This window comes from Parasteatoda tepidariorum, chromosome 2 (genome assembly GCF_982258835.1).
Source record: "Parasteatoda tepidariorum strain Cologne lab strain chromosome 2, Ptep-v5.0, whole genome shotgun sequence".
Classification (NCBI taxonomy): Eukaryota; Metazoa; Arthropoda; class Arachnida; order Araneae; family Theridiidae; genus Parasteatoda; species Parasteatoda tepidariorum.
In genome coordinates, this window is record NC_141756.1 from 93,069,436 (window position 1) to 93,093,216 (window position 23,781).

Below are 23,781 nucleotides of genomic sequence, written 5' to 3' on the forward strand. Positions count from 1 at the left end.
TATAATTTCTAATAATCAAACTTTTTTTTAATCAAATATAAACTTGAAAAACAAGATGCAAAACTAGTACTTTGTAAAATTCAACTAAAATTAAACTCAAATTAGTAACTACAAAATTTAGTATTTTTGAAACAAGATTGTGTAACAAAAACACTGTTTTATTTTTAGAACATCTTATCTGAAATATTCTAATAACAAGTAAAAAATAGATTCTATTATTAGAAAACCAGTAAGCTCGAAATTATACCCAAAATTCAACACAATTTATTCTCTACAAAATTTTGCATATAAACGATAATTTTATTTAACAAGAAATACAGTCTTGAGCTTAATAGTAATGCGAGAATATTCTTTTTAAATTTTAGATATTGGAGATATGACTCTTGCGAGTCTTACTTAAGAGCTGGAAGTGATGAAAAGGATTACATGACCATAGAAGACAGCGAAAGCGATGAAAAAGCTGGAAACAAAATAAAAAAGAAAGGCTGTTTCGCTTTCCTGTCAAGAGTGTTTAGAAGGTTGTTCAAAAAAAATTAAATTTTGAACATACCATTTTCAAACATCTAAGAAGTTTGCACCATATTTCCATCGAAATTTGCAAATTTTAATGGTGCATTGTTGTTTGTAAAATTAAAATTCAAAAAAAAAAAAAAAAAAAAGGCACGATGAAAGATAACATCGATATAAAAGCCTTATATCTGCCAATCTATGCAACTTAATTTAATAATATGTTCGGTTGAAAATATAAGAACTGTAATTTGATCATCACAAAAACATAACAAAACGTCACAGAAGTTAAAGTGAAAGTTTTGCATCACAGAAAAATAATTAGACTTCAAAGAAGCTGATATCATTGTAAAAGTCTTCTATCTGCAAAATAAAATTTGACGTCATAAAAGATATAATTGCTGTGAAAGTCTTACAATTTTTCGAAATGTGCAATTTAATTTAGAACATTGTTATGATACAATAGTTTAAAATATGTAAATTGAATATCACAAAAAATAAAAAAAATAAACAAAAAAAATAAAATAAGTGTCTTTTTATTTGCATATAGAATAAGTAAGCATATAATAAATTGACATTTCATGAATTAAGCTTAAAAATAATGTACTAATTTATAATTTCTCTAAAATGTCAGGTTCAAAGTATATAAAATAACTAGGAAGGCTTGAGTTATTGTTCCCAAATTTCCTTGTTCTACCTTATAGCTAAAATACAGCACTTATTTCAAGGCTCGGTTATTTGCTAAAAAAAAACATAAAACAATTTTGTTTTTTTTTCCTCAATTTTTAGTTTTTCATAATTCAGCTTTAAATTAAAATGAAAAGGTATTACCACTTTTATATTCCACAGCGTAATAAATCTTCACAGAGTTATAAAATGAAGCGTCAAATTTAATGGATATTTTTACGGGGCAACGAAGGAAATTTTGTTTCTTTTATTTAGTGTTAAAATTCATTTCAAGGTTTGCGTTAATTAGTCTTTTCGATAAATAGTACATTCTGTTTTCTTTTAAACAAAAACTTGATCTTCCAACAGGATTGTGTTACAGGACACACAGTTAAAGTCAAGTAATGTTGTGAGAAGTTTTTTTCCTAAATTCCGCATTGAGAAAGATTTTTGTTACCTTTTTAATCCCATATCTAAGTTAATCCATCTTAGAAACTAAGTTTCGATCTTAAGTTCATAAGAACATGGGATTTTTAAACATATTACTAGTAGAGGTGCTTTCAAGTCTATTTGAAATTTTTTTTTAATGTTTGTAAGATTTAAATGAACTTTGAAATTTTGCATTGCATGTGTGCAAGTTATTTTTTGTCATCATAATTTATTTTTTTCTATATTTCTGCTAAAGTATGAGACATATAAAAATTTTTAGGCTTAAATATGCGACTTACATGACGATCGTAATCACCGCCTGTTGTAAGTACTTAGAATTCATATCAAATATAAAAAAAAATTAAATAAAATATATCCGTTTTTTATTTCACATGACAAGAATTTGCATTATTTATCTCTGAAATATTGCTATATCACCCGATGAATCATTGAAGAAGAACGCAAGATTAGATAAAATTGATCACTTTTTGTGACTCAAACGATGATCGTAATCACCGCCTGTTATTAACCCCTCAAATATTTAATAAAAATTAAATAAAATATACATGTTTCTTTTTTTTTTCAAATCATTATTCATGTCTGAAATATTACTAAAAATTCTAAATGAATCATTGAAGAAGAACGCAAGATTAGGTCAATCAAACTGATTACTTTTTTGACTTCAATTTAGATAAGAACATTAAAAATTATTTTATATGTAAAGTGGCGGGGTAATTACAAAATACCTTAAGCATTTAGCTGGTGACAATCGTGCGGGTCGGACAAACAGGCACAGGATTTTAAAAAGGGTAAATTAATTTTATTTACCCATCATAAATTGAGAATGAATATCAAATACACAAAATTGATGCGTTCCTCAATAAATCCGTAAAAGGTTTCGTTTTATGGAATAAGGAAAAACTTAATAATTATAATTGGTCTATTAAGTAGGTCGAGGAAAAATCTTTCTCACTATTCCATAAAAGGGGGAAAAGCCAAAAATGTTAATTAACGCATCATTTGGAGCTGAAAATAGATTAAACGACAGAATGCGAATTTAAAAGTGTGAAAAGAGCGTTTTGTCTAGAATAATAAATCAGCGTATGAAGTTTTGTGACGCTGATATCTTCTCACATGACAAAGTTTTGTTCGGCCGATTTATGCCCCTATGACTAATTTTTGCCGTCCTGATTTATGGCCAAAAGACAATGTTTTTTTCCGGCTGATACCCGCCCACATGACAAAGTTTAGTACGGTTGATTTCTACCCACACGAGAAGGTTTCGTTCGGCTGTTTTCTACCCACATGACAAGTCTTTGAATCAGCCTAATCAGCCATTTATTATATTTTTCGATATTTTAACTTGAATAATGTGTTCTGTATATAAAAATAACTATTTTTTCTTTGGAAAATAGTGAATAGTAGTTAATAAACTTTTATTAGCTGTTGTTGTTAACAAGAACAGCTAATAAAGGGATACATTTCGGATAATTTTTATTTATATACTATTTTATTTCATATTATTTTTTTTAACTTCTATTTCAATAAAGTGGAACGTGAAGCGTGGCGAAGTTGGTAGCACTTTGGGCAGGGTTGATTTGTTGTCCCGGAGACCCTGGGTTCGAAACCCTGCGAGGGTGGACTTTCGAATTATTTTTATCTAATTTTTTTAATATATTTTTCGATATTTTAACGTGAATAAAGTGTTCTGTATATTAAAATAACTATTTTTTCTTAGGGAAATAGCGAATAATAGCTAAAAAACGAATAAATTTCGGATAATTTTTATTTATTTATTTATTTTATTTTATCTTATTTTTTTAAATCCTTTATCAATATTTTAAATTGAATAAAGTGTTCTTCATATAAAAAGAATTATTTTTTTCCTTAGTTAAACCCTGCGAGGGTCAACTTTCAAATTTTTTCTATTTATTTTATATTATTTTTATTTTTTGATATCATTGACAATAAATGGATGATATATAAAAGAATTATTTTTCTTTGCTAAAGAGCGAATAATGGCTGAAAAAGGGCCAAAATTCATATCAGGAGGCACGCACACATCACACCCCGTAACTCCTATAAACTTCAAACTCGGCCCCAACTTAGAGTTTAATGTAACGAACAATTGTACCAAAGGAATTTTTTATAGACCAATTAGTGGGCCCACAATGACCCAAAATATGTTTTGTAGACTAATCAGGAGGAGGCGTTTTAAGCTAAATATTCATGGGACTGGCATGTGAAGCGTGGCGAAGTTGGCAACGCTTTGGGCAAGTTAGATTTGTTGTCCCGGAGACCCTGGGTTCGAAACCCTGCGAGGGTCGACTTTCACGTTTTTTTCCCATCTATTTTATATTATTTTTTTTTAAAGAAATGTTTTTAATTTTAACATGAATAAAGTGTTCTGTATATAAAAATTTAAAATTTTTCTTAGGGAAATAGCGAATAATAGCTAAAAATGGGATAAATTTCAGATAATTTTTATTTATTTATTTATTTTATTTTATATTATTTTAATCCGAATCATGTCATTCTAATTACTGATTAATCATTCAATTTGGATCAATATTTAAATGAAGTGGTTCAGATCAGTGACTTAAAACAAGTGATAATGGAGTGTTTCAAATCATGCTATTTGAATCAGTATTTTAAATCATTTGTTTCAGATCACTGATTCAAAACATATAATTTGACTCACTTTTAGAGACAAGTTATTCAGATCAGTGATTCGAATCATATGCCTTTTGGATCAATGATTCGAATTAAGTGATACAAATCACTGATTCAATCAAACGAATCGAAAACTGATTCTTATGAAGTGATTCAAATCACTGATTCGAATAGCGATTTGGATCACTTATCTAATAATGTGATTCTGTTCGATGATTCAAATAATGTGATTCAAAAAACAGATTCGTATCACTGATTCGAATCGATTGAATTGAATCAGATTTTGAATTGATTGATTTTTGAATTGATTTTTCGTATTTTCCAGCACTGCGCAGCTTAGTACGCCGAACGTAATGACATCTTTCTTAATTTTCATCTTCTGCGCAGTTTAACTTCGTTACATCGGACTACTAAATTGATACGTGCTGAGGCCTGCCTTCTTCTAAGAGATGTTGGTGAGATCTTCACCAAGCAGAGGTTCTCATTCGTATCCTCAAAATCGCACCACGCACTCTGGGCATGCAGTGACAATGGTACTTAAATGGGACAGCCACAACAGCATTAATTTCAGTTCCGTAAATTACATGCAGCAAAAATGTCTTTTATTAAAGCTCGAACTTAACCAACATAAGAGCTGTAAGCTGTTTATATATTACAAACATGTCTTTGTACTTTAAGCGCTGTTTATTCTGGATCGGGTTAGTTCGCGGTCTCTGATGTTTGAAATTCTATATGAAAATGAAATAAAATAAAATTTAAAAAGTCTCATCTCATAATTATGTAAATGGGTTTTTCATTTTAAAATTTAGCATATAAAAATTGCATCAAAATGGCCAATGATTCTGATAGTGCTTCAGGTGTGTGTTTTGTTTGACTTAGTTCTTTCAACATTCTTTTCATTTAAAGTGTCAAATACCTTTGTGATATTTAGGTTTTAAAATTATAAATTGATAAATGAACTTATTTGAAAGCTTTTTTTTTATTGAATTAATTGTTTTACTGATTATATTATGCTAATTGTTTTACTGATTTTTTTTCTACGTTACTAATGCGGTAGAAGTTTACAATCGGGTGTTCCTTTTATATTTGAGGATGCAAAATAAACCAATAAATGTGAGGAAAAAAACAAGTACGAATTGAACTCATTTTTTGTAAACAGAATTTGTGGTAATAAGTTAAGTCAATGAAAGTAAGCAATATTGTAACCAGAAATGTGGTTCAAGCAAAATCCTAAAAGAAATTTACCTCCAAACTAAGGGACACCAGATTCTATATTTAAACCAGTAATGTTACAAATAAAAAAAATCCTGACAAATGTTAAATTATACTTAAATAAATTCTGAAAATTCTTATTTACTCTATATACTCGTAATTTTATAAGATATATATATTTAATCAATGTTATTCTAATAATCAGGCCAATTTTTTATTGTTTAAGTATTCCGTGTTAGTGTACTTAGATATCTACAGTCAATATGGTAAAAAAAATTTCCCATCAAAAATTAAAAATCTGTGTACAATGGAACAGAACAAAACAATGGAAGATTTTTTATGTTCTGTCAAAAATCAACAAAAATGACTTCAAAGTGAGGTGTTTGTTACTTTTCCATTTCGCTGGTAGTGGTTATAAAGTCACCAATGGAAACTTACTGAGTGAAAGTATTTTAAATTTGTACTTTAAGTAATTTTTTTTTTGAAATAAGTTTCTTGCACTGGTGAACTGGAAAAGGACCAGATTTTTTATATTTTTTTAAATATAAAAATAATGAGGAAATGGACGATGTTTGTATGAAAGTACAATCTAAAAGGCATCCAATTCTACACTCTAACCTTACATAGTTTTTATAACTTTCTCTAATATTATTTTAAAATTAGAGAAAGGACACCAATTCCTTTCATTTTAAAATATAAAGGGTGTCCCAAACACTGTAATTGCGCTCTTTTGAAAAGTGAAAATTGAACCCTTTTGAAAGGTTAAATGGCATTTCCATGGTGACTAATCTTGCATTTTAATAGCTTTTCTCATCTTTAATCTTTTGTGTTCATTTTATTGCTAAATATCAAAAGAAGAATTTATTTTTGGTAACGGGAATTTTTTTTAATAGCCTAATATTATGAATATCTCCGTGGCAGAAACAAGGCGACATTGTCCAGAAAGCGACTGAGTTCATGCAGAAAGATTTTTTTTATTAGGGAAATAAAAATTTTTGGTTTGCTACAAACAAAAGTTGTGAAGCCACAATAATTAAAACAAATTTGAAAACTGATTTTTCAAGGCGGCATTCCGAAGAAGAAATAAGATGGAAGTCGACAACATCTAGCGATGTCAGAGAATTTTTTTCTGGAAAGCGACAGGAAAAGAAGTTTCCCACGCTACTAATATTGAGAGGAAAAAAAAAAGTTTTAGATTCGAACCAAATATTCTTACTAGTAGCGATATCAATAGTAAGGATGAGACAGCATTTCCAACAAATCAAGAAATTTTAGAAGCAGTAAAAAGTAAAAAATAACTATATATATATTTTTTTAAAAGATAAAATGCCTATATCCTTTGACTTAAGTCGTCGATAAAATAGAAAAGAAAAATCGCAATCTAACGATAAATGAAGTAAAGCATGAAAGATATCTCACTATCTACGATTTTTTGGCATGCGAATGAAAACCAGATTGGTGGAAAATATTTATACTGGTGAAACACTTTCAAACAGGTTTCCATACGCATGCGAAAAAAATCGCATCCAATGAGTATGGCTCTAATACCAATGTTTCAGTACTGATAAAGACTATTTCGTTTCGAGATGTTGAATAGACTTGAGCATATTGAGTCGGAAACCGCTTCTGCATACTTCGTGTAGAATCAATGCTATATTATTTACACAATACAGTGCGAAATCACAAGCGCTGTGTATTTTTTTCGTTCTGAACTTAATCTGATCAGGAAAAAAGTTTTGTTTACCTCCTTTTTTTTAAAAAAAAAATCTTTCAATAAGTCAGTACAATATTAATCGAATCTAATTAATTAGATAAAATTAATTAGATGTAGAAAAAATTGAAACAAACATTGCTTTAATTTTTTTGCTTTTAGAATTCGGTTATAATCAATTCTATTTTATTATTTTGATTATTCAACTTCAATATTAATTTTTTCACCTGATTTGTTTCTGTACCTGATATAACTACTATAATGAAACATTAAACGATACTCTTTTAAACTGCTTTAATAATTTAATTTTGATACTGTTTTAAACTGATACTTCAAATTCAGTTATCTTGTCTTATAAATTTAACCTTTTTGTCCATTCTTAGCTATTTCTATAAGTTCTGTCTTATTACAGGTTCTGGGTAATCTTTACTTATGCTCTAGTAAGCATTTTTGTCTGCAGATCTATACATTTATAACTTTTTGTTATTATCGAAGATTATGCAAATTTAAACTTATTAAGAAATGTAAACTTATATTATGAAATTGAGAAGAAAAAATCTACACAGTTTTATTCTATGCATGTAGACTTATTTTATAAACACGAATTTCATCTATTATTATAAATTCATTACGCATACATTTATAACGATAAAAATATCTTGCAGAAAGATATTGGTTCTAGTTAGGTTAGTCGCAGAAAGTCAGAAAAAATTCTGCCACAGGGATGAATATAACAAAAAGAGAAGGAAATTGTCAATGTTCTAATTTAGAATAAAAATATATGTGACTGATTTTACAGTGAAAGGACATGGAATGAAACATATTTTTGTTTTTGCTCATTCTTCTATAAGCGATGATGGAATTATTTTTTAAAATTAATTTTTTTATAAAAAAAAAGGATTTTAAATTAATTTAAAACATTGAAAGCACTCATGAAGAACAAACACAATAGAGAAATAGCTCTTGTGACTAAAGTTACAACTTATATTGTGATTCATATTGCAAATACAAGCTATATATTAAAATTTTAATAAAATTTTTTTATTATTATTAGAAAGTAGTTAAAAATTACAATTTTAGATATTATATCTAAAATACTTAAGTAAAAGCTGAGAAATTTGTTAATAAAGGTATGCTATTTAAATGTTTATTTTTTAGTTATGTTGTCATGGAATTGCCGAAGAAATAAAAATATTACAGTTCGCTGCAACTGTTGTCTATTTTAAATTATTATAAATGCATTTTTTAAATCTATTCTTATTCATAAAGTGGGCACAAAAGTTGCATTTTTGAATAAATGCTATGGGTATTTTTAAATTGATAAATACTTGATATTTTTTTTAGAAAATATATTAAAAAACAAAGCACTGAATGTGTAAACTTGAAAATTAAAGATCACTAAAACTTAGTGGTTCTTCTTTTGTGCTCATTATGTACTTAATGTAGATGGCCAAAGCACAATAGTCAAACCAAGCATTTATCACAAATTTTCCTTAAGTTTATAAGTGTGACCTTAAATTTAATTTGATAAATTATTACTTTTGATGCATTTTGATTTCTATTATTTTATAACAAATATGCTCGTTTATTCAGGAATTATGTAAAATCAAATGAATTTCTTATATTAACTTTATTTTTCAGCAATATTTTTAAAAATTTATTAAGAATTAATTAAATTTTAATCTAAAAATAAACTTTGTTTATAGGGAATATGGGGTTCTGAAAATTTTCTGCACTCCTGCTTATACGTACAGAAATAATTCCAATAAATCTTACCTCTAATATATTTCTTGATTAGTGAACTAATTATAATTGAAACAAAATATAAATGTTTGTTTAAATCAGTTAATGTTTTCACTCAAACATTTTAAGGGTTTAATTAAATTACTTTTAATATTTTGCACAGTTATTAACACATTATGTTACTTTATTATGTTATAATAGTTTTAGTACATCTACATATTAGTCTATGCAGCTCAGCATCAATTGAAGGAATAGTTTTAAATTTCGGTCCTATTCATAAAAAGCTGAAAAATGAACTTGGAGTACAGAGAGCTTCAAATTTTTTTTTTTTTTTTTTGGTAATTGCATACTTTAAGGAAAGAAGAAGTTAAAATGGAAGTAAATGAAAATTTATTTAATATATAATGAATAAGATGATTGTTAAGTGTTTTTTTTCCTTCTTTTTATTAAGCTGATTGTTTTTGTATTTTTATTTCCAATAATTTTACAGATAAGTGGATTAGATCAATTGCAATTTTACATATTTTTATTTATAATTATTTAAAATTTTTTCTACACTTGTATTCAGGTATTTGATAGTTATTGTGGAAACAAAATAGAGTTTAAAGTAGAAATATTTCAAGAACACGATTGATCACTTGTAATTTTATGTTTATTTATAAATACTTCTTCTGTATAATAGCTTATAATTATCCTTACACCAAAATTATGAGTTTTTGACCTGATAGATAAAACCATTGTTAAAACTGTCAATAGTCAAAAGCTTTTCTACCCTGTATAAAAACCTGCTAGAGTGATTTTTTTTTAATATAAAATTTGAACATTGCTAAAAATTAAAAGAAAAAAATCAAAATTTGTTGGTTTTAATTAAATTGTTTAAGTTGTTTGTTGAAATTTCTGATGCCCATAAATAAAATGAATTTTCATACCTTCTAATTTTCGCATTTTTCTTTTTTTTATTCACATAGTATTTTTATGTATACCTAAATTTATTTTTAAACATGTTTTTTAACTGAATGTTGTTCAACTTATAGATTTTAAGAATGATCCTTTAATTGAAGTGCCAGGATTAACTGGAGCTGAGCTAATTACAAAATCTCAAATTACAGGTAATTTGATATAATTTAAATAATTTTAAATGATATTTGTCTGTGTGTGTTTTTTATTTATTTATTTTTTTTTCATAAAAAATTTAAATTAATTTTTTCAAAGCTATCTAGATATCAATGAAATGCTGCATTAAATTCTTTTATGACTGTATGTTCATATATAAGTAAAAGTATGAAATTTTTTACTTGATATGATGTTAAGAAATACTAAAGTTTTTAAAATTAAAAAATGGGTTAGATACCATAATAGAATTTATACCGCATCAAAATTATAAATCTAGTTGAATAGGTTTAAATTAGAGATGTAATGAATAGTGATTTGGCAAAATTCTGAATATTCGGCCAAAATGAATTATAGAGTATTCGGTGGCCGAATAAAAGCAGTTTTCTATGTTATCAGTCTTACCTGTTAAACCGGTTATCTATCTTACTGTACAAGAAAAAGTGACAATGAAAGAATGAAATCTATCAGAAACGCTCTGTTAAAATCTATTAGGAAAACTGCAAAAAAAAATTTGAAACTAAAAAGTGTTTAACAAAATTGCTGATTAAAAAAAAAAAAAAAAAAATCTGTAATACAAAACTAGTTCAATCTTCAAATTTCACTTTTTCTTTTGTCTTTTAGAACATTTACATTTAGATTTCTTTCTTTTATTTATTTAAGATTTTTGTGTTGTTTTTATTTTTAAAAAAAAAAAAAACAAATAAACAATATTTGAACTTACATTATTTTTAATACATCGCTATGTGACAATGTCTAACGAATTACATATTACGATAAATCCCTCATTCTTAATAGTACTTAGTCACGTCAGCTGTTGGTCTTTTTTTTTCTTTCTTTTCTTAGTTTTTTAGCTTTAACTAAGAATGATAATAAAAAATCATGGCAATAAACACACAAGAAACCTAATGTAAAATGCACAAAAAAATAAGCGCATCACCCTTTTGATCAAATGATTAGATCTTCATGTTCTAGGACTCAATCTTAATGGTTCGAGAGGGTAATCTCAGACAGGGTTGGCTTTTTGCCGGCAGAAACTGGTTATAATCGGTAAAAACTGGCAGAAACTGAAAACACGTCTATTAGTTCTAGTAATTGCTTAATAACATTTTGTTTAAGTAAACTGAAAAATGTAACTCCATATAACTGTAACAAACTTTTTAATTCATTGTTTTTAATTCATTGTTTGTAAATATATATTATTTTGTTTATATTAATTATAAAGAGTGCAGTATATCAAATATTTTTATAAAACATATTGGACCCATTTCCTGAAACTTATTTTTCCTGTCAAGTTTTGACAACTACCTCAGCTGCTACATGGTGGTCCAGTTTTAAAAAATATGCAATAGATGAAAGTTTCACAAATCTTGCTTGTTCCTTGATGGCAATGCTTGCTAGTTCTGCTGGACTTGAGAGAATCTTCTCAAATTTGTCGTTCGTGCATAGGCGAATTGAAAAATTGTTTAGGTTTAGAAACTGCATCAAAACTTGTCTTTTGTTATAGATTACTGCAGAGTGCAAACAATGTAATATTTGATTTTGAATGTTGATAATTTTTTAAATAAATTGTACTTTGTTTAACATTTAATTGTTTTTTCTATGAATTATCCATTGTATGTCAATCTCAGTACTTACTTTTATGTCATTTTCTGTATTTCTGCCAGTTTCTGCCACAAATGTGGCAGAAAAGGGTTTCTGCCATGCCAGTTTTAACCTGTTTCTACCAGTCGTTTTAACCACTTCGGCAGAAACTTGCCAACCTTGATTTCAAATATGTTAATGGTTAATGACTTAGTGCAGATGATATCAGACACAAAAACATATTTTTTTCTGAATTAACATACCTTTATTATTTCCCCCCAAATTTTTTCCACTTTTTAACTTGCTAGATTAGCTAATTTCTACTGGAACTGTTTGGTTGATGACAGTACTAGTGAATATGTTACGGTGAAACACCGAAGTCTGATGAATGTCAACATTCATGTAGTCGCTTGGTGAATGTCCAAAATATTTGTTATATCCAATTTTATATTAATTTATTCGTTAATATTATTATATTTATTTGATATATTTATATTTATTCTACATTTTAATACTTACTGACGATAGATTAGAAGAAATATCAGTGTTTGGAGTATCGAGCAAATGTATACCGGGCAATGGCACTTGACCTTAAAATAACATCAGTGTAGGTTATACCGGGCAGTGGCACTTAACCTTAAAAAAACATCAGTGTAGGGTATACCGGGCAGTGGCTCTTAACCTTAAAAAAACATCAATGTAGGGTATACCGGGCAGTGGCACTTAACCTTAAAGAAACATCAGTGTAGGGTATACCGGGCAATGGCGCTTAACCTTTAAAAAAAACAGCAGTGTAGGGTTAAAATATCGAATAAATGTAATTATATCCACAAATAAATTCATATCAAATCGAATGTAATAAATATTTCGGACATTCACCAAAGCATATCTGTGATTGTCGACATACACCGGTGAGTGTTCGAATGTACAAGAATGTAATGAAATATTCAATCTTTCACCGACGTATTTGGTGTTTGTTGACATTCACTGGTGAAAATCAACAACCACCGCCGTGACAGATCCAATCATTTCCTAAATGTTCCAAGCAAAACATAGTTTCATTTCATTGAAAATTCACATTTTATTAATTTAATTGTAATAATCAAATAAAATAAAAATGTGTTTATACATACATAAATTTGTATGTGTATGTCTAATTTGTGGATTGTTCTATGTTATTATTATTTTTTTTAGGCATGGACATCAGAAGTATGGTGGTTAGGTGCACAATCTGTAAAAGTCAAATAAACCATCTAGATTACAAAAAAATGAAACGTCACATTCGATTAAATGTTATCATTTGTACAGTAAGTTTTATTTTTCAGTCTTATTAAAACTTTAATAAAAACTCTCCTGGTTTTTGGAAATTTTAGAAAATTCTCTAAAATTGAGTAAGTTTCCTAAAAAAATTTTTAAAAAATCCCTATCGAAATAGAATTTTTACACAATTTATTGCTAACATAATGACGGGAGCCTCAATTATAGTAATCATTTTACAGCTTTTCTTTTTTTTTGTTCTAAAGTTTTCAGTTTTTTTCCATTTAGAACTTCCTTTTTAAATTAATTAAAAAGTATTTTTAACTATCAATTAGAAATTACTATTAAATTTTATGAAGTGGCATAATAAAAAACATTTCAAGCTCATTTAATGTCAATCGTAAATGGAAAATATTACAGACTATTTATATTTATTAGTTTAATAAAGTTTTAGTATTTTGATTTGATAGGGCAATAAAAATCTCTAAAATTCCCTGCATGTTAAAATATATACAGTTAAACCACGCTATAGTGAACACAGTTTATAGTGAACTCCCTTATATAGTGAACGAAATGTTCGGTTCCGTGCGTTGCTATACACATATAATGTTATTTTTTGTGGATATAGTGAACTAAAAAAGTGAGGAAATTGGATGTTGTGAACTTTTTTCTGTCTTCGATTTTTTTTCTTCATTTTTTAAAAAAAAATAATTTAAAAATAAATTTTTTAAATAATGAAATATCTACTTCGAAATAAATACTTATGCTAATTTTTAAAACCATCTATAGAGTGGAATGTAGCGATAAGAATTTTTTCTTGTTTGCTTCTTTTATCTCACTTTTTCACCCCTAAACAAAGGCCTACCCAGGCAGATGTATGGACAAATTTTCTGCAAATTTTGTTGGCGATCTTTTTCTACTATGGATTTCATGATTTTTAATTTTTTTTATTGTGATGATTATTTACAAAATGTGAAGGAAATAATTTTTACTTCTCCCCCCCCCCCCCAATAAAAATGCCAGAATATCACCCATAATATTAGAATTTAAAAAAATATTACATGTTAAATTTAAAAAATAATTATGTATTTTATTGTAAACAACGCTTTTGTTATTTTAAATCAGGGTTGGCAGGTTTTTGACATGTGACAGTTTTTGACAGTTTAAACCATAGTTTAAACCGTCACGTCAAAAACCTCACTGTCGAAAATGTCAAAAACCTATATTCATATGTGAAATTTAATTAATACATAAAGTTTATATATTTTTTATAAAGGATAGTGTTTCTAAATGTTCTAGAAAAAATAAATTTAAAATTTTGAAGAAGCACTTATATTTTGAATAGTAACCAAAATCTTGTACTTTTGAAAACTTACATCTTTTGTAATATTATGTATTCATTTTCATGTGTTATTGAAAATTTGCAGTGATATTATTAAGAAATTTATTTATAACCAAATTTAGTGTATAGTATAGATTATACTAAAAATTAGACATTTTTAAAGATAAACATTAGCAGTTTTGTACATTAGACATCTTCTTTTAAAGAAAAATCTTTTTAATATTCTTTTAAATCTTCTTAATAATCTTTTTAACATAAGACTATACAAATTTAAGTGCTTTCTGTTAAATACACAGAGTAGTTAGTGTCGATTTACAGTATATTCAGCCTATTCATTTACTATGCTGAAAATTTAGTTTATCCAAATACTTGTGAATTTCATTGTGCTGAATAGGATATAGTTTTGTTGAATATCTAAATATTCAGCTGTTGAATAATTACTTCTTGCTTTCAAGATATGCATTATTTGTATTCTTAATACAAGTGGAGAGAAAAAAATTAAGAGATAAAAATTGTTTTAAAATGATAAGTGTAATAATTATAAATGAATATAATAAACAATATGAATTATATTTATCATTATTCATAAATATAACTACTTTTAAATTCAAATTAACATACTGGATAATAAAGATATTCGGTAAAACATTAAAAAAATTTTTTTTATACACTTGTATCAAGTTTGTATTTATACAACATAACTTGTAAATTCCTTATAAATATTAGTTATATGTTCCTTATATGTCAAAAATGCATAGTAATAAACTTTTAATTTTCTTAAGTACCAAAAAAAAAATAATTTTTTTTTTAAAATATAAATATTTCAACAATTTTTGTGCAATATTTTGTGCACATGCATTTGAATATAAATTTCTGAGATTTTAAATCTGTTATTTTACCTTAATTTTAATTAAAAAATATTTTAAAACCTGCTGATTACCTATAGTATAATTAAATTTCAATATAATGCATGGCAACTGTTGGTAGTTTTGAAGTTTATATATTTTCTTGGCAAACTTCAGTTTTTGACATTTTTGACGGTTTAAACCAGTATTATACCCTTGTCATGTCAAAAACCACTTTTTGACGTCAAAAACCTAACCCTGTTTTAAATTAGTAACATATATGTTTGTTGGTATTAAAAGTATCTTGCAGAAATATATTAGTGCTAAAGAGTTTTCTCTCAGATAACTCGAAGAAATTCTGCCACGGAGCTAATAAATTCGTATTGACCTAAATAATTTATTAATCAAACTTCATTCCCTTTCAGGATTGTTGTGAGTTTTATGGAACAGATGAGTTTACTCGTGATGAAGCTGGCAACTACAATTATTGTACTTGGTGTGGTAATGGTGGTACACTTTTTTTATGTGACTTTTGCCCTAATGTGTTCTGTTTGAATTGTGTGCGTCGTAATTTTGGCCGTTCCGAAGTCACTGAAATGCAGAAGGATGGCTGGAAGTGCTATGTGTGTGATCCAAGTAAGCTGAAAGCTAAAGTAGCTTATTGCAATTTAATAATGGAGTACAGCAAAGCAAAGAGTTTTAAGGATAAGAAGACAGAAAAAGACAAAGTTGGAGCTAAAGAACTTATTTCTGAATCGTGGGTTTTAGAGGCATTTACTAAAACTGAGAATTCTTGTAAAAGTCTTCTAAAGAAAATGGACAAGTTGAAACATGTTGAAGTCTCACGGTCCAAGAGTCTGAAACATATAATTAAAAAAACGGAAGAAGTGGTAAGCACACATAAAAGTGAATTAAGTCATGTTATGAAAACTTTGTGTCAGCAATATGCTTCTTATTTAAAAGTGAAACAATCTGAAGACACTGAACAAATTAAAAAAAATGGTGAAAATGGAATAAAAAATGGTGATGAAACACCACCTCTGATTTCTCTTGCATCTGATGATGAAGTTGTTAAAGCTGAGGTTAAAGTTAACTCTAAAGTTGAATCTGAGGTTGAAGTTGAGGTAAAATTAAATGGTGATGATTCTCTTCTGAGTGGGCACAGTGAATCACTGATTAGTAGTAAAGTTTGTGATAGTAAACTTGATCCACAAGTGTGCCCACTTGCCCAAGAAACTCCAGGTGGTGATGCTTTAGAAAGTGACGAAGAAATTAAAGCTAAGCTTAAACTTTTGGAAGATTCTTCGGATGAGAATGAAATGGATTTTAACTTTAGTTCTAAGAAAGCGAATTCTAATTCACAAAAGCATAATATTACTGTCACTGCGGAGGTTCATTCTGAGACAAATTCCAAAACTAAGTCTTCAAACCCCTCTGTAGATAAATCTCATACAGCTTCATCAAAGAATTGTGCAATAAAGGAATCGTCTGTTAGTTCCTTAAGCTCTGAGTCAAGTGATCCTTTATCAGGATTAGATTTTCAGGAAGTTCAGTCTAAAAAAGGACCCAGAAAACAAAATGTTAAAAAGCGTTATAAAGAAAAGCTCCCAGATTTTGATTATCATAATGATATGAAACTTAGAGTTCTCCCAAACGTTGTCCTGGAACCGTGTGATGATCTTTTGGAAGGAAAGACGACTATTAAAGTGCCACCTATTTACATGCTAGACGAAATTGAAAAAACTGTGAATAATTTGTTGAAAGAGCCAAAAAAATCTAAGAAGAGTGAGAATGTAAAAACAGAGGTTAAAAAAGGTATGTTGATACATTATTTTACCCTTTTAAGTCGAGTGGGCTTTTTATATAATATATTAATTGTTAATATTATTTGACTTAAACAAGCTCCCAAAAGATGTTCCGTGGAACTTCAAGGTTCCATGAAAAAGTCACCTTGCCTCCAACACTTTAACACTTTTTTTTTATAACTATTAATGTGTTTTGAAACCTTTAATTACATTTATGTCAAATAAATAGTTCAAAAATTAATTTAATATTTTGATTATTTTCATGAAAGGAAAGTAAAATTCCAATGAAAAAAGAAGTATTAAAATTAAAAAAATTCTAATGTATTTAATAAGTTGTGAAAATGACATGCATTTATAGAAAATTGTGTGAACATTTCAATTTTAAATAAAGTAAGTAAATCTAACAAAAAGAAATATTTTTCCTCCATTGGTAGCGTTTTTACATCAACAAAACGAAATCAGTTTTGCTTATTTTATTCATTTTGAGCTTATACTAGCTCCAATATCTAATCCAGAACTAGACTAGATGTCGCTGCATACCTGCTGTTTGTCGTAAAACCTAATTTTTTGAAAAAAAGATTTCGGTATTGCTTAACTTTATGGGGTTCTGCTAAAAAGAGGATCATTTAGGGTTCCATAGCCAAAACAATTTAGGCACAGGTGCAAGAACGAGATTGAGTCCAAATTTTTCAATATATATTTAGTATATATATATTATTTTGAACTGTGGACAATATAGACCTTCCATTAATGCAAGAACCAGGCATAAATGTATCCAGTCTTCTCTTGTGTGATGTATGAAACATAATTAACATATGTAATTTTTTTCATTTCATTATCTCCTTTCCACAATTTGGGAATATGAACTTTTTTTGTTCTTACGCCTGGCTCTACAATTTGGGAACTAATATAATTTCTTGTTTAGATATTGTCATAAGCATTAAAAAATAACAATAAAAACATTAATTTTTACTGCTTATGATCAGTGACTGCCAATCTTTTTCTACTATAGGACCCTAAATGATCACTGTTCTTTTTAGGAAACTCTGATTTTATAAATAAAGCTCAATAACAATTGTCAACATGTTACTAACTATATTTTGTATTATGTTTACCATTTTGAATGAACTATTAAAATCATTTTGAAAATAATTAATCTGAAGAAAGAAATTTTTTAATTATTATATCAATAATACTAGCTTTTAAATTCCACAGGTCAGAAAGTACAGGAAAAATCTGGCATTGTTTGGGAATTTTATTTTGACTCTTAAAAGTAGGGAATGTTCAGGAAAAGTTCAAAAACATGGAAAATTCCTGTATCATACCTGGAAAATAGGCAATCATAGAATTGTCAGTATAACAGTAATCAGTTATTGAGAGTCAATTTAAATGATTCTAACATCTGTTACAATTATTTGCTGAAAACATTCCACATTTAAGTGAAATTTTTTCATGTTTCATTCCTTATTCAGTATTTTTAGCTCTCAAAATCTAATATGTGACATAATAAGTAAAATAAAATAAAATTGTCAGTTGAAAAATTATATGGTGTAGTTAAAAACCTGCAGAATTTACATTGAAATTTTCCTGAAATGCCTGGAAAAGTCTGAGTATTTTTTTCTGAAATTAAATGAGAAAAAAAAAAACTTTCTACTGGTGTTTTCTTTTTTAAATTCATATTTTTATGCCTTTTTGTATTACACTTGCTTTTGCTCTAATATATAAATTTTTGATTTATTTCTTTTAACTATTTTTTACTTATATATTGCTGATTCTGCTTGAAAACTGTTAATGTGCATATTTCCTAGTTAGGAAATGTGCAGGTTAACTTATTTTTTCTAATTAGGTATGGAATCAAGGTTTTTCCGCATTTAACTTGGTTATGTACATACCACATCGATTAAGTTCAAAAGTTTGTTTCTCCCATTCTATCAACTAATTTGTTGATTGCTTTAACTTGATTCTTTAGATATCAAAAAATAAGTAAATGAGATTATGACAATTTCTTTAATTGTAATAAAATTTTAAATATTTTGATTCTTGTTAATATAGTTTTTAAAGTTATTGTTTGTATCAATTTGTTGATTGTTTAGTTGTAGTTTTATTTATTTTTTTAAATGGCGAAAAATAAATTTCATAATGTTACCTTAAGTTTACAGAAAAGTTGTTCCAACAAAAGTCTTATTTTCATTTTAATAACTTACTAATCAGGGTTCGTTGATTTAAATCAGCTTGATTTAAATCACGATTTAAATCATGATTAAAATCAAATGATTTTTTTAAAAAAATCATTGATTTAAATCAACTGATTTTTATATATATATATTATATTGATTTTAAAAGTTAAAAAACAGTGCTTTAAATTATTGATTTTTTTCTTTTCTTTTCTTAGTTTTAAAATTTATTTTAAATTAATTGCTGCATTAATTAATTTTAGTAAACGAAATTACTTTCTTTCTTGGTGTGTGTTAAACACATTTAAAATTACATATTTTTTTGATTCTTAACATTGAAAGTACAGATTAAAGTAAATATTTAATGCTGTCTTAATATAGACTTGCGTAACTGTAGAAAGTAAATAAACATGATTTTTTTTCAAAAAGAAAAAAAGCAAATGTTAGTTAAAATTCTACCTTTTGATTAAAAAAGCATGGAATTCAAATCTACATTATAGTTTATTGATGGAAATTTCTATATTTCTAAAGCTTGAGGTTATATTAAAAAGAAATTACCTTAATATGCCAAAAATAGAAAGAAAAAAAAGCTGAGTTCAGATATTTTTTTCCTGATATAGTGTCATTCTTCCCTTTCAAAGTCTATTTTAGTAAACGAAGTTACTAGTTTAGTTATTTTGCCATTTTATAAATCATGAGAGAAAAAAAAGAGATCACAATTTTAAATTAAAATTATGGTGTGCTAATTGAAACTTTGTGTTACTATTTAAAGTAGTATTCTTTAAATTATCTATTTTATCTTGTTTTTTAATTTCAATCATGCCTTGGTATCAAAATGGTCGCTATGCATTATAATGAAAAATTATTTTAGTAAGTTAGAGCTTCTAAAATATTGATATAATATAATTTTAATATTAATTTAATTTTGATTAAACATTTATAAAGTTTTTTTAATCATAAATTAAAGATCTTATAGTGTATTTGAATAAAAATCAAAAAAATCTGATTTAAATAAAAAAAATCCGATTTAAATCATAATAATCCGATTTTTTTGTTTTTTTTTAAAAAATCAAAAAAATCACGAACCCTGTTACTAATAGGGATGTGCAATAGTAGGTACTATCCCTAGTAAGTAGGTAGTTTTTAGATTACTTAGATAATTTGAGAATGGAAATAATTTTTTGCACTTTAACTTAACAGATTATCCTAGTTAATCTGCTCATTAGCTAGATAATTTGTAATTTAACTTATTTCTGCACTTTTGAGGTAACATACATACTATTAAGGTATTATGTACATACCATTATCCGATCACTATATGGTTTTGCATGATTTTTATTGTTTTGACGTAATTTTTCAAATATATTTAGTACCAATTTTTGCCCATTTTTAACAATTTTAAATTGCAAAAATCAGCGAAAGTCAGGGAAAGCTGCAATTTTTTTACAAAAACCTGGAATATTCCTATATTATGCTTGGAAAACAACCAGTCTTATAATTGAAAGATTCGAGTTAAATAATTCTTACATCTATTACAATTATTTGTTGTAAAAATTTCACATTTTTATCAAATGTTCCCATCCTCATTTAATATTTTTTTACATAGAAAATCTAATTTTTCACATTACAAATAAAAGAATCAAAATTTTCTGACGAAAATATAGTCTCAATTTTCATTGAAATTTACCTAGAAAAGTCAGGGAATTTTTTTTTTTTTTTGCAAATTGAGTGGGAACCCTGAATTTATGTAAATATAAAAATTTTTTAAAATACAAGTTTATATTGTGTGTAAATATAAAGTGGTTAACTCTATTTATGATTTTTTTTAAATATATAAAACTATTTTATTTTGCATGTATCATTGAAATGAAGTATATGCTATATTTTTAAAATATGTAAAAGTTTTATTAAGAATTTTATTCATGAAATTTTTTTATTAAACATAGCTGCGAGTAATAAAAAACCCAAGCCCGTAATTGATTCGTCAAGTTCCCTAACATTTTCTTCTGAAGATGAGAAAGATAAGGATACGGAGGTAAGAAAATTTATTAGAAACTTTTTCATTAATATTTAATTTTTTACACGCAATTTATAGGAAAATTAATATATGTAAGTTTTAGGGTAAGCAATATTAATATGCAAATTTCAGGGTTTTATTTTATTTATTTATTTTTTTAAATTTTTATGTGTTTTTGCGGATAATATTTTTGAATTTTTATTTCCAGCTTTTTTTGTTTATTTCCAAACTTATTCTGGTGATATGAATCAATATAGAGTTTTATAAATATTAAAACATTTAAAAAAATAAATTGTGATTTTCCAACAAATTTTTTCAAAATGGGGAAAGGTTTCAAGCTAGTTATAAGCGTTAAATTGCTGGCAAAAAATTTTAATTGAGATTTTGTGTTCGCAGAAAGTTTTTCATTTTATTTAAGTCTTGCTTTATGTTTTATTCAGTGAGTTTCCTCTGGATGGATCATATTCATAATTTAGTACATGTTTAATTTCACACCAAATCAACCAATGGTCAAATTATCAGGTTTTTGTCTTGTATATTTTTGACTCACAGGTAGAACTAACAGAAACGATGAGGTCCAAATTTCTTGCACCATTTGTTTTCGAGCCCCGTGGCAGAAACACGGCGACACAGCGACATTGTCGCAGAAAGCGACTGAGTTCTTGCAGAAAGATTTTTTTTATTTGGGAAATAAAATTTTTTGGTTTGCCACAAACGAAAGTTCTCAAAAAAAATTCTGCAGAAACAGAAGCTGTTTTACCAAAAAAAAACTTTTTCTACAGAAACAAAAAATTTCTGCAGAAGCAATAATGGTTCTGCAAAATTTTTTTCTTACAGAATTGTTTTAAATATTTTTTTTTCTAGAGTACAGCGGAAGGAGAAAGCGCACGTAATTCTTCGTTAATCTCCAACACAAACAGTTACTGGATAAAAAGGGGAGAATTTTTTTCCCCTTTATTAAGCCATTTTTGGAAATTTGCCAACTTCGGCCTCTATCGCTGGCGCAGTAATTTGCTTTGTGTTTTTTTATGAGAACAGAGCATTTTATATTTTTTGCACTTATGTGGAAAATTTCATGCGTAAAAATATTCTTTTTCTTAAAAAAATTACGTGTAGCGAAAAGGTTATTTGTTGCAATTGTGAAGCCACAATAGTTAAAACAAATTTGAAAACTGATTTTTCAAGGCGGCATTCCGAAAAAGAAATAAGATGGAAGTCGACAACATCTAGCGATGTCAGAGAATTTTTTTCTGGAAAGCGACAGGAAAAGAAGCTTCCCACGTTACTAATATAGAAAAAAAAAAGAAAAACGTTCTAGATTCGAATCAAATATTCTTACTTGTAGCGATATCGATAGTAAGGATGAGACAGCATTTCCAACAAATCAAGAAATTTTAGAAGGTAAAAAGAAAAAAAAAATACTATATATATTTTTTTTAAAGATAAAATGCCTATATCCTTTAAATTAAATCGTCGATAAAAAAAAAAAAAAACACTCACAATCTAACGATAAATGAAATAAAGCCTGAAAGATATCTCACAATCTACGATTTTTTGGCATGCGAATGAAAACCAAATTGGTGGAAAATATTTACTGGTGAAACACTTTCAACCAGGTTTCCATACGCATGCGAAAAAAATCGCATCCAATGAGTATGGCTCTAATACCGATGTTTCAGTACTGATAAAGACTATTTCATTTCGAGATGTTGAATAGACTTGAGCATATTGAGTCGGAAACCGCTTCTGCAAACTTCGTGTGGAATCAGTGCTATATATTTACACAATACAGTGCGAAATCACAAGCGCTGTGTATTTTTTTCGTTCTGAACTTAATCTGATCACGAAAAAAGTTTTATTTACCTCCTTTTTCAAAAAAAAAAATCTTTCAATAAGTCAGTACAATATTAATCGAATCTAATTAATCTATAATTAATTAGATAAAATTAATTAGATGTAGAAAAAATTGAAACAAACATTGCTTTAATTTTTTTGCTTTTAGAATTTGGTTATAGTCGATTCTATTTTATTATTTTGATTACTCAACTTCAATATTAATTTTTTCACCTGATTTGTTTCTGTACCTGACATAACTACTATAATGAAACATTAAATCATACTGTTTTAAACTGCTTTAATTTAATTTTGATACTGTTTTAAACTGATACTTCAAATTCAGTTATCTTGTTTTATAAATTTAATCTTTTTGTCCATTCTTAGCTATTTCTATAAGTTCTATCTTATTACAGGTTCTGGGTAATCTTTATTTATGCTCTAGTAAGCATTTTTGTCTGCAGATTTATACATTTATAACTTTTCGTTATTATCGAAGATTATGCAAATTTATACTTAAACAATTTAAACTTATTAAGAAATGTAAACTTATACACTGAAGAGCCAAAAAAACTGGTATACCTGCCTAATATCGTGTAGGGTACCTGCGAGTACGCAGAAGCGCCGCAACACGACGTGGCACGGATTCGATCAATGTGTGAAGTAGTGCTGGAGATAATTGACACCATGAATCCTGCAGTGCTGTCCATAAACCAGTGGGAGTAAGAGGGGGTGGGGATATCTTCTGAACATCACGTTGGAAGGCATCCCAAATATGTTCAATAAAGTTCATGTCTGGGGATTTTGGTAGCCAGCGAAAGTGTCCAAATTCAGAAGAGTGCCGCTGGCCACCAAAATCCCCAGACATGCACA

The 23,781-nt window shown here is 27.4% G+C and overlaps 2 protein-coding genes across 5 annotated transcripts in view; both read left to right on the forward strand.

Annotated features, from left to right (window-relative positions):
- The window catches only part of LOC122269782 (uncharacterized), a 73,048-nt gene extending 72,114 nt beyond the window's left edge, over window positions 1–934 (forward strand). For both annotated transcript variants that reach the window (XM_087156118.1, XM_043044526.3), the window contains one exon: window positions 366–934. In XM_087156118.1, coding sequence (XP_087012244.1) covers window positions 366–537 — 172 coding nt within the window. In that variant the 3' untranslated portion in view covers window positions 538–934. The remainder of the gene's footprint in view (window positions 1–365) is intronic.
- Window positions 935–4,920: 3,986 nt separating this feature from the next.
- The window catches only part of LOC107443656 (uncharacterized), a 94,600-nt gene continuing 75,739 nt past the window's right edge, over window positions 4,921–23,781 (forward strand). Inside the window, exons 1-5 of one of the 3 annotated variants that reach the window (XM_087157760.1) lie at window positions 4,921–5,132; window positions 9,976–10,050; window positions 12,830–12,942; window positions 15,505–16,894; window positions 21,005–21,093. In XM_087157760.1, the coding sequence (XP_087013886.1) occupies window positions 5,105–5,132; window positions 9,976–10,050; window positions 12,830–12,942; window positions 15,505–16,894; window positions 21,005–21,093 (1,695 nt within the window). In that variant the 5' untranslated portion in view covers window positions 4,921–5,104. Of the gene's footprint in view, window positions 5,133–5,352; window positions 5,405–9,975; window positions 10,051–12,829; window positions 12,943–15,504; window positions 16,895–21,004; window positions 21,094–23,781 lie in introns of those variants that run through there. The other 2 variants (XM_087157759.1, XM_087157761.1) reach the window with 2 other exon arrangements.